General features: G+C 31.0%; 4 protein-coding genes across 4 annotated transcripts; 2 read left to right on the top strand and 2 right to left on the bottom strand.

Annotated features, from left to right (window-relative positions):
- Positions 1 to 108: 108 nt before the first annotated feature.
- On the bottom strand, positions 109 to 2967 carry LOC123290679 (S-formylglutathione hydrolase). Its single transcript, XM_044870941.1, has 4 exons — positions 2810 to 2967; positions 2458 to 2740; positions 1498 to 1892; positions 109 to 753 (listed from the first exon to the last, which is right to left on the bottom strand). The coding sequence occupies exons 2-4, from the start codon at positions 2738 to 2740 to the stop codon at positions 574 to 576; spliced, it is 858 nt and encodes a 285-aa protein (XP_044726876.1). The 5' UTR covers positions 2810 to 2967; the 3' UTR covers positions 109 to 573.
- A 1096-nt stretch (positions 2968 to 4063) lies between these two features.
- On the top strand, positions 4064 to 5479 carry LOC123302484 (valacyclovir hydrolase-like). The gene is made up of 4 exons (XM_044885427.1): positions 4064 to 4211; positions 4271 to 4682; positions 5034 to 5289; positions 5360 to 5479. Exons 1-4 carry the CDS (start codon positions 4116 to 4118, stop codon positions 5451 to 5453), a joined length of 858 nt encoding a protein of 285 aa, XP_044741362.1. The 5' UTR covers positions 4064 to 4115; the 3' UTR covers positions 5454 to 5479.
- A 1383-nt stretch (positions 5480 to 6862) lies between these two features.
- On the top strand, positions 6863 to 8448 carry LOC123302493 (valacyclovir hydrolase-like). The gene is made up of 4 exons (XM_044885439.1): positions 6863 to 6935; positions 6991 to 7402; positions 7584 to 7836; positions 8333 to 8448. The coding sequence occupies exons 1-4, from the start codon at positions 6930 to 6932 to the stop codon at positions 8424 to 8426; spliced, it is 765 nt and encodes a 254-aa protein (XP_044741374.1). The 5' UTR covers positions 6863 to 6929; the 3' UTR covers positions 8427 to 8448.
- A 1300-nt stretch (positions 8449 to 9748) lies between these two features.
- On the bottom strand, positions 9749 to 13281 carry LOC123290383 (zinc finger protein 208-like). The gene is made up of 4 exons (XM_044870534.1): positions 13267 to 13281; positions 12095 to 13146; positions 11694 to 11923; positions 9749 to 10806 (listed from the first exon to the last, which is right to left on the bottom strand). The coding sequence occupies exons 1-4, from the start codon at positions 13279 to 13281 to the stop codon at positions 9749 to 9751; spliced, it is 2355 nt and encodes a 784-aa protein (XP_044726469.1).
- Between the last annotated feature and the right edge of the window lie 1338 nt (positions 13282 to 14619).

The following is a 14619-nucleotide window of genomic DNA, read 5'->3' as shown; positions in this document are numbered from 1 at the left end:
TTGCCATGCATACTTAATGAAAATTTAAGATTTTTGTGGTTTTCTCATAGATGCCGTTGCCAAAATGAAATGGGGTCACACGGGAAGCAGCAGCTTTTAAATAGATAAAGAATCATCAAAATCGGTTCACTCAGTCGAAAGTTCTGAGGTAACAAACATAAAAAAAATAAATTAAAATAGAGTCGAATTGGTAACCTCCTCCGTTTTTGTTTAAAGTCGGTTAAAAACAGGCCAATAACACCTCTTTCTTGTACACATTGTCTAATGTATACATACGTACTCTCTCATACTCGTGGGAAATGTACTATGCCAAGATATAAATTAAACATGCAGTATAGTTTAGTTAATAAATTCAAATTGGTAAAATATAGCAATAATGATCGTAAAAATACGCGTGATAGCTCATTGGATTTGGAATGATGTCTAGATAAATGTGCTAGAAGCGTTTTTCTTTTCTATCATTCCGAATCCAACGAACTATTACATGTTATTTTTACGATCAGTATTTCTATATTTCAACAATTTGAAATTAATAACTAGACTACCAATCTATCTTGATTGATTAATTATTTTCTATAAATATTTTAAATGTTCCTTAATATGATTCTCAATAAATGTAGCAATAAAGAAATACGAATGATCATAACCCTCTCTACAATTATAATTGACTGACAGATTTTTATTTGTTTCAATTACTTTTAACAAATTTTCCGGTAATAATTGTTTTTCTATGAAGAATTTATCAGATGATCCCTAAAAGAAAAGAAAATTATATTGTTAATTAATGAAATTGTGCCATCTATGAACATCGTTTTAAAGCTAAATGAAATATTTCTGTAAAAATGGTGAACAAGATATAATTTATAGCCATCTGTTCTGATATATTTAATGATTAACCGGTGTAAAACAATCCTTAACCCTTATTTCTAGGTGTTATGAAAGGGGGTTAAGTGAGAGCAAGAGATGTGAAAGCTACAACGTGGTGAAGTCCAGCAAAGCGGGTGGATATCAACTTAATTATATAATTTTAAAAGAATGGTTCATATATTTATTGCGGAAAAATTTAATTAAAAGTTATAGATTCTGGTTTTGAGGAAATTTGAACGAGGCAATCCTTAATATTTGACAAACTTGCATCTTTTGGTTGTATTTTAACGTCAAATCTTTTGGTTGTCTACTGCAGGAGCTGTCACAGTGGTGACGAGGAGGAGACAATGTCTCATCTTCTCTGTCACTGCCCAGCTCTTGTCATGAGAAGATGGACTTACTTGAGCCAGCCTCTCCTTGACGACCTCTCCGACCTAAAGTCAGTCGACGTCAAAGCCCTCCTGCTGTTCTTAAACAGCTCCAAATGGTTCATGGAGTAGTGGCCGGGGATGGGCCAACCCATTTACGGTATCACAACGGACCCTATGGTCTACGTGTGTCCCAACCCAGCACAGCCACTCTAACCTAACCTAACGTCAAAAGAACAATCATATACTTTTGCATACTTACTTGTTCAATGATTATGGGTAATAAAGGACCATTGTACGTTTTCGATAATTCTGTAGCATCCCAATCTTCCCATTTATTCGATTCCTTTGGTCCAAGATATCCATTAAAAGCTTTTGTACCCCATGGACAATTAATTGGATTACATATTGGAGAAAAACCGGATACTGCTTTATATTGACCAGGATTTCTTAAGGCACATATTAACGCTCCATGTCCACCCATACTATGACCCATTATTGATTTTTTCTCCTTATCAACCGGAAAATTCGCATTAACTATTTCGACTAGTTCAGATGTTACATAATTGTACATTCTATAATTTTTATTCCATGGTTCTTGTGATGCATTTACATAAAAACCAGCACCAACTCCAAAATCCCAATTTTCGCTATCACCTGCGTGATTCCATAAAAAAATGTACAATGAATGGAAAAAAAAAATTACTGTTTTTAACCCCCTTACTAAAATAAAGGGGTGTTATAAGTTTGACCGCTATGTGTGTGTGTCTGTCTGTCTGTGGCATCGTAGCGCCTAAACTTTTTTGTCCCGTTTGAAAGGTAATTTGATGACGAGTGTTCAAGCTATTTTAAGAGCGAGTTTAGGGTTCCGTACCCCAAAAAAAAACTAAAAAATTGACGATGATTATCAAAATCAGCTCAGTTTGGGAGATGCTTTAAGGACAAGTGATATTTACAAAATTTTAAAGCCCCCAGACAAATTTTTCGGGTACGGAAGCCTAAACTCACACTTGAAACATATCTAAGAACATTCTCCATTAAATTACCTTTTTTCTTAAAGCCTTTTCCAAACTGAGCCGATTTTGAAGAACATCGCAAATTTTTTAGTTTTGTCAGCTACGGAACCCTAAACTCACACTGAAACATATCTAAGAACACGATGGTTAAAAGTAAAACACATTTTGGGTCAAATGTAGCGTCAGTCACATATAAAATCACAAACCTGGTATGTTTAAACCGCGTGGAGATGTATCAGGATTAACGATAATCACTCCATTTTCAGATGCACATTTTTGGGCACCGGCTTTTTGTATAAAATTCTGTTCGTTACATGTTAATCCGGATAACCAATATATTACGGGTAACTTGACATTTCCAGCCGATGCTTGAGGTGGTAAATATACACCAAAATTCATTTTACATCCTAATTCTTTTGAATCGTGCGAAAAAACTTTTTGATGTCCATCGAAAATTTTATTCGATGAAACTTCTGTTAAATTTGCCATCTAAAAATACGAATATTTTTCGAAATGTTAAAAATAACGAAAGATTTATAACCTTCAAATTTTACTGACCTTTATTGAAAATGGCCTTTGAATTATTTTCAAGAAAATTGTGAAACTAAAACTTGAAACTCGATTAAAATATTTTACTAACTGACCCTAGAAACTAAAAAGTTTGACTTATTATTTTTATCGTAAGTTCAACAATACCGGTAGAAATTGATACTGAATAAACCAGGGCTGTATCAAATGGAGAATTTTGAGGCGTTTATTGTAATATCCGTCAGTTTGTAAACTAACTATAGTAAAATTGAAAATTTGACTTCCAAAACATGGGCCAAAAACCACCCCAACCCATGCTCCCTTGTGAAAATAAAACTGTTCTGGAACTCTTGAAATTCAGAGAAAGAATATGTGAAGTAAAACTATATCTCTGAAAAATTCTGAAAAAGCCTGAAAATATTAAATAAATTATTAATCAATCATTTAATGGCAGAAAATGATAATCGATTGAGACTCTTTCGAAAGAATTAATATTCTGAGTTACTACTTGTCTGAGTAATTACTTTTCTGAAAAATTTTTTAGTAACTCGGAATATTTCTTCCGAAAGAGTCTCATTCTATTACCATTTTCTGTCATTAAATGATTGATTAATAATTTATTTGATATTTTCAGACCTTTTCAGAGATAGCTTTACTTCAGATAGCAGAACGGTCTAAACTGACTTTTTGATGTGAAACATCTATAGCCGCACGTAAAACCGATTTCTGGCGACGCGACGCGATTTCCAAATAAGTTTTTTGAACAATTGATAATCATATTCACCGCCCATTATGGATATAGTTGTTTATCATTTCATTTTTCAGCTTGGTGGATTCCTAATTTGACGCTCAAAGCCAGCGCCAAGCTTCATCATGAAGTTACATCTTTTAAAATTGACGCTGCGCATATTTTTTTTTTTTTTCAGCTATGTGAAATCCTAATTTGTCGCTCAAAGCCAGCGTCAAGCGTCATCATGAAATTACATCTTTATCAAAGATTAATAAATCTAGAAAGGAACCCCTCAAACAACTCCTTTTAGTTACAGGCCTGATCTTAGAAAACATTAATTTAACCTTGATTGTTTAGTAAGGAAAACATACATTTTTTCTAAAAAAATATAAGTTTAATTAACTTTTATTCAAATTCTTTATGTTTAATTAAAAATAAATAAATATCTTTTCGAAACTATTTTCGACAATCTTTTTAAAAATTAATTATGTAAATATTTGTATATTATAATCAAGGAGTCAAAGGTCAACTTCTTAAATTAAAATGATAAAAAATTCGAGTGCATTAACAAAAATTTAAGTATATATGCATTGATTGCAATTAATAATGGCTTTATTCAAAAATTTTAGTAAAATTAATTTTACACAAACCAAATTTATTTTGGGAGCTTTCTATAACCGTAATTTTAGTACAGAAATGAAGGTAAATAAAAAAAAAATTTAATACATACCTACCTACTTAACGCTTTTATGGAATTTTAGGAAACTACAATCGATTTACAAGGTCAAACCATAAATTATTTAAAAGTAGGTACTGGAAAAAAAACAATTTTATTATTACCGGGTGCATTAGGTACCATTTGGACTGATTTTCGTCCTCAAATCGAAAAACTTGATAAGAATAAATTGACAATAGTTGCATGGGATCCTCCTGGTTATGGTAAAAGTAGACCACCAAAACGTACATTCGATAAAAATTTATATCATACAGATGCTAAATTAGCCGCTGAATTAATGAATAAATTGAATATTCCAAAATATTCGTTGGTGGGATGGAGCGATGGTGGAATTACAAGTTTGATATTAGCAGCAAAAAATCCAGAACGTATTGAAGCTTTAGTTGAATGGGGAGCAAATTCATATATCATTAAGGAAGAACTAGAAGGACTTAAAAGTAAGAATATAGTTCTTTAATAAAAATTTTATTTTCTGAAACATACTGTAGACATAAAGGTCTATTCACATGATACACATATATCCGTCACGTGACGGCAACGTCGATAGAGTGCGAAAACAGTAGTGATGGCTGCGTTCAACTGATGAAATGAGGGCGCAAATTAGAAACAAACTTTGGTATCCATTTTCCATTGCAGGTAGCTTTAACTTAAACGAAAAAAAATTTTTTTGGTTTTTTAAACTTTTCTTATATATTAAAAATAATGCAAACACTGACATTTAACATTTTCTATTCAGGGTATTTCAACAATTAACTGAGTCAATTGTTTGTTTTCACTTGTTTTTATAGAAATTCGTGATGTTTCAAAATGGTCGGAGCGTATGAGAAAACCAATGATTGAAGTTTATGGTGAGGCTTATTTCAGGGAGTTATGGGAAAATTGGGTTGATACAATCGAAGTGATTTATAAAGAAAATAATGGAAATATTTGTAAAGAAATACTTTCTGATATAAAATGTCCGACTTTTATTATTCATGGGGCCCAAGATGCTGTTTGCCATTCGGATCATCCAACTTATTTACATAAAGAGATTAAAGGATCAAAGTACGTAAATTATTAATATTTATGTAATCGTTAGATCGTTAATATTTTAATAATTTTTATATTATTCCAGATTGCATGTTTTTCCGGATGGAAAACACAATTTACATTTAAAATATGCGGATGAATTTAATGATATGGTAACGAAGTTTATTGAGTCAGTGTAACAAATCAAAAATATTAATTATTATGTACTTTTGTTTTTACGAAATATTTTATTATTTTTTAGATAATAAATTAATTTTTTTATTAAAAAATTTGGTTTTTGATCAATATTCCGTTTTCCTAAAGCTTATTTCCTTTTCTCCCAAAGCACAATCAAATAAAATATGTTCCCTTATTGATGTACGCGTTAGTTCCCAAAACTGCTACATATGGCGACGCCACCAGTATCAAATCTAAACCACTTTTCAATAATTTATTTATTTATTTATTAATAATTAATTTTTATTTTAACAAATATTATTATCAATTAATTAAAATTATTTATTAATTTAATGAAAATATAAATAGAATTTAATTTTTTACCTTCTAAGTATACGCCTTGAAAAACTAATTAATTACATGAAAACTTATCAGTCCTAAATAATAAAATTACATTCCTAAATCTTCTCAAACGATTCCTAATTGAATAAGAACAGTTTTAAGGCAAAATAAAACTTAACATTTACATAAATTAAAAAATAAATTATTCAGTAATATTTGAATATTGGCGCCATACCGCTATATAACAATAAATGGTTTAGGTGTACGGTTAATTAACATAACTTACACATCAACTAAAAAATAGGTGTAATTAATTAATTATACATTCCCAAACTCTGATACCGTGTTTATCGTAATTCCCAAATGATTTCCTTTCGAATAACATAATAATTAAGTGGATTTAATTTCCTACTTGCTAACTATACGCTGAAAAAATAATCATTAATTACAGGAAAACTAATAATTCCCAAATTCTAAAATTATATTCCCAAATCCTCCCAAACGATTCCCAAATGAATGGAAATAGTTTGAGTGAAAAATAACAATTTTATCTGCTAACTATACGGAGCTCAACTTCATGGCTTCTTATTTTTATTTCACATAACCTCAAACTTAAATAAAATTTCAGCGATTTTTTAACGACAATTCATAAAATTTAACTCATTTATCTCTACTCGGTCGTAACTAGGGGATGAGACTTTTAAGCACTACACTTTTTGCGGGATATTATGTTTTAATTTTACAGTTATAGGAATCAATTTTATCGTATACCGCGAATTTTAAATGTAAAATAGGCTTTAGAAATGCACAAATCCACCAACCTTAATAACACTTACCGATTATGGCAACTTTGTGATTTAAGTTGAATCATTAATACAAAATTAAAATATTTCAAAAATAATTATTTTGTCTTGTCGAAATATGTTAATGTTTACAAATAATTATTCCTATTTTGTTGTTTTCAACTAGGCAAATATGTTATGTTTTTATTAGGTCCAAAGTTCAATTAAATAAGTTACTGATTTCAAAGATTTGAGTCCATTAAAGCATTTTTAAAAACGTTTAAAATGGCTTTGCTAAAAAATTTCAGGCAAATTAATTTTATACAAAAAAATATAAAATGTACATTCGAATATCGGCGATATTTTAATACAGAAATGAAGGTAAATTTGAAAATTAAAATTTCACAACATCAAAAATTCAGCTAATTGTTTTTAGGAGAAAAAAATTGATATAAATGGTCAAACCATTAATTATTTAAAAGTAGGCAACGGCAAAAAAATTGTGTTTTTATTACCGGGTGCATTAGGTACCATTTGGACTGATTTTCGTGCTCAAATTGAAAAATTTGATAAGAATAAACTGACGTTAGTTGTTTGGGATCCTCCTGGATTTGGGAAGAGTAGACCTCCTGAACGTACATTTGATACAAATTTGTATCGTTCAGATGCTGAATTTGCCGTTAAATTAATGGAAAAATTAAATATCCCTAAATATTCGTTAGTCGGATGGAGTGGTGGAGGAATTGCAAGTTTAATAATTGCGGGAAAATATCCCGAACGGATTGAAGCTTTGATTCAATGGGGAGGAAAATCGTTTATTATGGAGGAAGAAATTGAAGGCCTTAAAAGTAATACGAACTGGGTCTCAATGAACGAAATTTCGCTTAGTTTTCGAGATATTGAAATATTTTGATTGTTTGATATATTTCAATTTTCGGAAACTTAAGCGAAATCTTACCAAAGAAACCGTAATAAAATGTTTCAATACGAATTTATTTTGATAATTTTATGACTTTTATGTTTCGATAGAAATTCGTGATGTTTCAAAATGGTCGAATGCAATGAAGAAACCTATGGAAGAAATTTATGGAGAGGCTCAGTTTAAAGAATTATGGGCAAATTGGGTTGATACAATTGAACTCTGCTATAAACAAAACGATGATTTTTGTGACAAACTTATTTCAAATATAAAATGTCCTACTCTAATTGTTCACGGAGGCCAAGATTCGGTCACACATGCAGATCATGCGACCTATTTACATCAAAAGATTGCCGGATCTAAGTACGTGTACATTCTTTTAAATTATACGCAACTCAAAAAAATACTGGGCTGACCTCTACTGATTTAAAGATTAAATCAGTCGGGTAAAAAGGGGATTTTCTACTTTCTACTACTTGATAACAAACAAGGATTATGAATGATATAAAATAGATATGTTCTATGATTTTTTGTTTGTTTATACCATGGTAGAAAGAAGACAAGGTATGTTCTTCCGATGGGCTCATTTTCTTCAGGTCTTCGCATCGCCAACTTGCTGCCGCCATATTATATTTTACCGGCTCTCTCATTTAAATAGGGAAATAAGATAGTAAACAACAAATATGGCAGATAGTTGGTATGAGAGAGCACTATTTCACACCTGCGTAAGAACATACGCTGTCTTCTTTTTACCATGGTTTATACTCACCTCAACTGCCATTACAGTGCCACCTATAGTTTCTTGAAATCACGAATACTGAAACTGAAAATTAAAATTTTAAAATGACTTTCTTTTTAGATTGCATATTTTTCCGGATGGTAAACACAATTTACACTTAAAGTATGCGGATGAATTAAATGATATGATAACAAAATTTGTGGAGGCTGTGTAAAAGATCAAAAATTATATTGTAATGTTATATAAAATAATAAATATTTTTTTAAACAATTCCATTTAATAATAAAAGAAAATAGGGGTATTTTTCATGGGTCCTAGCACCTAGAGTCCTTTGTGTTCCCTTTGAGAAAGATCTGTAACCCTAAGGTGAAACGTCTTCGAGTAGGAGGCGCTATTAAAATCGGATGAAGCTAAAGGATTTTGTCGAAGTCAGTCGCCACACACATATGGGAATTACAGGCTCAGGTAAAAAGGGTCGTTTGTGACGACCACTCTCGTTGCAACAAGTTGCTGCTTCATTCATTTTAACGCCAGAGTGACCCGGAACCCAGATCAACCTAGGTGATTCAGCTCCTCTAAGCATTCATAGACTATCCTTGATTGAAAAACTCGGCCCCATTAAAGATATTGCCAACCCGTTGATCAAAGTGTGGAGACTATCACACGGTAAATGCAAGAGAAAAAACTAGTTGTCTGGTGCGCTGATTCTGTGAGTACATCCATCCTTTGATCTATGGTTAGGTCATGCTTTTAATAGGGTCGAGTTAGCATAGATCTGCGGGTTTTTTTCCCCTTGCGGTCAATTATTTTCTGGACGCCCTCACGGATGAAAAATGATAGTTTACGAAAAGATATCTCAAACAAAAGTAATTAATTTTTTTATAAGAAATAACTTTAATACTTAAACTTTTGTTCTATCTCTAACGGTTTACTTGTGGTACTACAAGACAGATATGGTCTGAGTACAATCGCAGGCGTTCCGAAGTTCTCATATCACTTCCAAGGGCCTCTGTTCGTAAAGTTGTTGCGGCTATCACAGGACACTGGCTGGGCGGCAAGCATGCTGAACGCTTAGGCCTGGCAGTATATCACGACTACTGCAGGAGCTGTCACAGTGATGACGAGGACGAGACAATGTCTCATCTTCTCTGTCACTGCCCAGCTCTTGTCATGAGGAGATCGACTTACTTGAGCCAGCCTCTCTTTGACGACCTCTTCGACCTAAAGTCAGTCGACGTCAAAGCTCTCCTGCTGTTCTTAAACAGCTCCAAATGGTTCATGGAGTAGTGGCCGGGGATGGGCCAACCTATTTACGGTATCACAACGGACCCTACGCTCTAAGTGTGTCCCACCCCAGGACAGCCACTCTAACCTTACCTAACGGTTTACAAAATGGATCCTTTTTTATTTGATTGAATGAGCAAAAAATGCACCATTTTAAAATTGGCATATCTCGGTCAAATTTGAAGCTAGAAGGTCGAAAAAAAAACAAAAATGTGCAAAATTAAATCAGTTAGAACTTTTATTTGAACTTTTTTATTCATTATCTAATCCAAGTAAAAGGGGGTCTTCATTAATTTCAAGTAATTCTTCTTTAATTAAATCATTTTCTTCTTCAAATACTGCATCGCCTTGGCTGTGAATTCTTTTATGTTTCGTTAAACTACGTGAATCAGTAAATTTTCTATCACAAACTTCACAAAAAAACGGTTTTTCTCTCGTATGCACTCTTTTATGTAGATATAATCCACTTTGTTGTGAAAATTTTTTACCACAAATTCCACAAGAAAACGGTTTTTCTCCGGTATGAATTCGTTTATGGACAATTAAACAAGATTGACTGCGAAATTTTTTATCACAAAAATCACATGAAAATGGTTTTTCACCGGTATGAGTGCGTTGATGTACAATTAAATTAGTTCGTAGTTTGAATGATTTATTACAAAAATCACAGGAAAATTGTTTATTTTTTTCACATTTTGAAGCAGTTCCAACCTCTTTAGTGGTTTCATTTTCATCTGTAATTGGATTATTTTCCTCAAATGCTTCCTCTTTAATCAATATTTGCTCCACATTTAATTTTTCTTTATTTTCTTCTGCAATAATCTCGTTTTTCACTAATTTTTCACTAGTATGTCTTTTTTTATGTTCACTAAAATTACCTGGATAACGAAATTTTTTATCACAAATTTCACAAGAAAATGGTTTTTCACCCGTATGAATTCGATTATGTAGAATTAAACGTTGAGATTGTGAAAATGATTTACCACAAATTTCACAAGAAAATGGTTTTTCACCAGTGTGAATACGATTATGTGTAATTAAATATCGAGACTGAGAAAACGATTTACCACAAATTCCACATGAAAATGGTTTTTCACCGGTATGGGTGCGTTGATGTACAATTAAATAAATTCGTAGTTTGAATGATTTATTACAAAAATCACAGGAAAATTGTTTATTTTTTTCACATTTTGAAGCAGTTTTAACCTCCAATTTATTGGTTTCATCTTTAGCTACAATTGTATTATTTTCTTCGAATGCTTCCTCTTTAATCAATATTTGCTCCACATTTAATTTTTCTTTATTTTCTTCTGCAATAAAAAAAATCTTAATCTTTTTCTTAAAAATCATCCTAGATCATCAAGAAAAAAAACATTTTCAAGCATTTTTTACGTAGATTACGAATCCGTATGCGGAGATGCCGAAAAACTTACAGTTTTTCTTTAATTCAGGAAAATGTATGAAGGCAAGGGCCAAAAAATCCGCAGATCCGTCCTAACTCGACCCCATTAAAGTAATGCCCAACCCGTAGATCACAGGGTGAATTCAATCACAGAATGAACGCAAGGGCCAAAAAACCCACAGACCTGTACTAACTCGACCCCATTAAAGGCATGGCCAACCTGTTGATCACAGGGTGAATTCAATCACAGAATGAACGCAAGGAACAAAAAACCCGCAGACCTGTCTGCCTTTAATGGAATCGAGTTAGTACAGGTCTGCGGGTTTTTTGGTCCTTGCGTTCATTCTGTGATTGAATTCACACTGTGATCTACGGGTTGGCCATGCCTTTAATGGGGTCGAGTTAGGACGGGTCTGCGGGTTTTTGGCCCTTGCATTCATTCATTTTCCTGAATTAAAGAAAAACTGTAAGTTTTTCGCTATCTCCGCAAACGGATTCGTAATCTACGTAAAAAATGCTTGAAAATTTTTTTTTTCCTGATGTTCTTTCTAGGATGATTTTTAAGAAAAACCCTGGTGGAAAAAATATTTGAAAAAAGAATAAGTCTTAATAAGTCTTAGGAAACTGTGAAAAAGTCTTAGAAACTTTAAAAAAGAATTAAGAACTCTGAATAACTCTGAATTAGACTAGTCCGAAAACGTTGAGTAATTCAAAGATCCTAAGACTTTTTCAGAATTTCTTATTCTTTCTTCAAATATTTTTTCCACCAGGGAAGTGCTTAAACTGAACTATTACTTTTTTCTTTATTTTCTTCTACAATAATCTCGTTTTTCACTAATTTTTCACTAGCATGTCTTTTTTTATGTTCACTAAAATTACCTGGATAACGAAATTTTTTATCACAAATTTCACAAGAAAATGGTTTTTCACCCGTATGAATTCGATTATGTAGAATTAAACGTTGAGATTGTGAAAATGATTTACCACAAATTTTACAAGAAAATGGTTTATCACCGGTATGTGTTCTATTATGTATATTTAAATTTTGAGATTGAGAAAATGATTTACCACAGATTTTACAAGAAAATGGTTTTTCACCTGAATGAGTTCGTTTATGCACAATTAAATTAATTCGTTGACTAAACATTTTATTACAAAATTCACAGGAAAATTTCTTATTTTTTAGATATTTTGACGCGTTTTTAACCTTTTTTTCTTTGTTCAAACCATTTTCTTCGTCGCCTTCGATGTGAATTTTTCTATGAATCGTTAAACTGGGTAAATCAGTAAATTTTCTATCACAAACTTTACATGATAATGATTTATCATTAATATGAGCGCGTTTATGCACAATGTAACCACTTCGATAACTAAATTTTCGATCACAAATACTACAAGAAAATGGTTTTTCCCCGGTATGAATTCTTCTATGCTCAATTAAGTCTTGACGATGATTAAAATTTTTATCACACACTTCACATGAAAATGATTTTTCACCAATATGTGTTCGTTTACGATGTATTTTGAGATTATCTACGAAACGAAATTTTCTATTACAAATATCACAAGAAAATGGTTTTTCCCCGGTATGAGTTCGTTTATGTTGTATTAAATTACTACGATCACGAAATTTTTTATCACAAATTTCACAAGAAAATCGTTTTTTTGATGAATTACTTGAACAAACTTCACATGAAGATGGTTTTTCACCCGAATGAGATCGTTTATGTACAATAAAAGTATTACGCCACATAAATTTTCGATCACAAATATTACAAGAAAATGGTTTTTCACCTGTATGTAATCGTTTATGTTGAATTAAACCGGACAATCGAGAAAATGTTTTATCACACACTTCACATGAAAATTGATTTTCACCAGTATGTCTTCGTTTATGTTGAGTCAAACTATTTTTATGACGAAATTTTTTCTTACAAATTTCACAAGAATATGGTTTTTTACCGGAATGAGTTCGTTTATGCACAATTAAATTACTTTGATCACGAAATTTTTTATCACAAATTTCACAAGAAAATGGTTTTTCACCCGTGTGGATTCGATTATGTTGAATTAAACTTTGAGACGTAGTAAATGATTTACCACAAGTTTCACATGAAAATGGTTTTTCTTCGGTATGAATTCTTTTATGTAACGTTAATTTAGATTGAAATGAAAATTTTTTATTACAAAAATCACATGAATATGGTTTTTCCTTATGAATTCGTTCATGGTTATGTAAATTACGTTTCTTGTTAAATTTTTTGCCACAAAAATCACATGGAAAAATGTTTTCTAGTGATTTTGAATTATCTTCATTTAATTTTTCTTCCGATTTATTGGGTTCCAACTTTTCATTTTCATTATAAACTGGTTGATTTTCCATGATAACATTTTCTTCTTTAATTATAAAATTTCCCAAGTCTATTTCTTCTTTAATTAAAACTTGTGTCACTAAACCACTTTCTTCCACTTTAACATTTTCGTTTAGTATTTGTTTATTTAAATCTTGTTCACATTTAATATTGTTTTTTTCATTGATCAATAAAGGATCAATTTCATCTTTAAATGAACTATTTGCCATTTTAATTATATTGAGAAAGATAAATTAAAACTTTGTAATTGTTTGAAAATTGTTTAAGATTCAGTAAAAATGAACTTAAAACTGACACCATCAGACAATCTAAGATACTAAACCACACAGATAAACATATGTTTGTCGATATATCTTGGTATGCATATAATAGGGTATTCCACAATTTTTGAAAAAGTACTTCAAAATGTTGATTTTGCTAATAAAAAGCCACCAAAAATTTATTTCGGAAAAATACACACGCTTTCTTGCCAAAAACTTAAATTAAATTTTAAACCTTTTTCAAATTATCAAAAACGCGGGCATCCAATTTGATGATATAATATGAGTATCACTATACGAAATAACACAAATAATTTTGACAGATATATTCATAGACATCTGATTATAATAAATATAAATACTTATTATCTATGGATATATGATATATTATATCCAGCTGTCTACACTGAACTAACTGATGGTCTATGGCTCCTACCGTTATGACATCACAGCAGGGCTTACCCGCGTTTTAGGTCACGTGATATACAGTTTAAAAATTAGGATTTTTAATTTAAATATTTTAAACGAAAAATGTGCTTTTATGACTCGAAATCAGAATATTTAAGTATATTTTTACATAAATTTTAACTTTTTTCAAATTTCATAATTTATTTTTAACTAACAATAATACCCTATTCCTTATTCTGGCCATGAAACGTAAAGATATGTTGAAAATTTTGATTTCAAAAATCGTTCCCATTACAATAAGTTCCTAAACGGGAAAGTTAATTTTTCATTTGATTATCGAGGAATCGAAATATCTAAACTGAATATTTGAAATTAAACATAATCCAGTCCTATTAAACCCAGATCAACATGATTCAAAAAAATTTACCCAAAAGTACATTCAATAATAAAATTCATCCTAAAATAAAATAAATGATTTTATGAAATGGATATTTAAATTTGCCACCCTAATGAAACTAAAAACATGTGAGAAAAAATTCTAAATCACACAACAAAATTGACAAAAGAATAAAATTCCGTTTTTAAAAATGAAGCATTAATTGTTTATATCCAATTCTAAAATAATTAAAAAGAAAATTAAAGAAATGATTTTATTGTAATGAATATTTAAATTTGCCACTC

This window comes from Chrysoperla carnea, chromosome 1 (assembly GCF_905475395.1).
Source record: "Chrysoperla carnea chromosome 1, inChrCarn1.1, whole genome shotgun sequence".
In the NCBI taxonomy this organism is placed as follows: Eukaryota; Metazoa; Arthropoda; class Insecta; order Neuroptera; family Chrysopidae; genus Chrysoperla; species Chrysoperla carnea.
The sequence above is the reverse complement of the archived record's forward strand: the minus strand, read 5'-3'. Positions and strand labels throughout refer to the sequence as shown.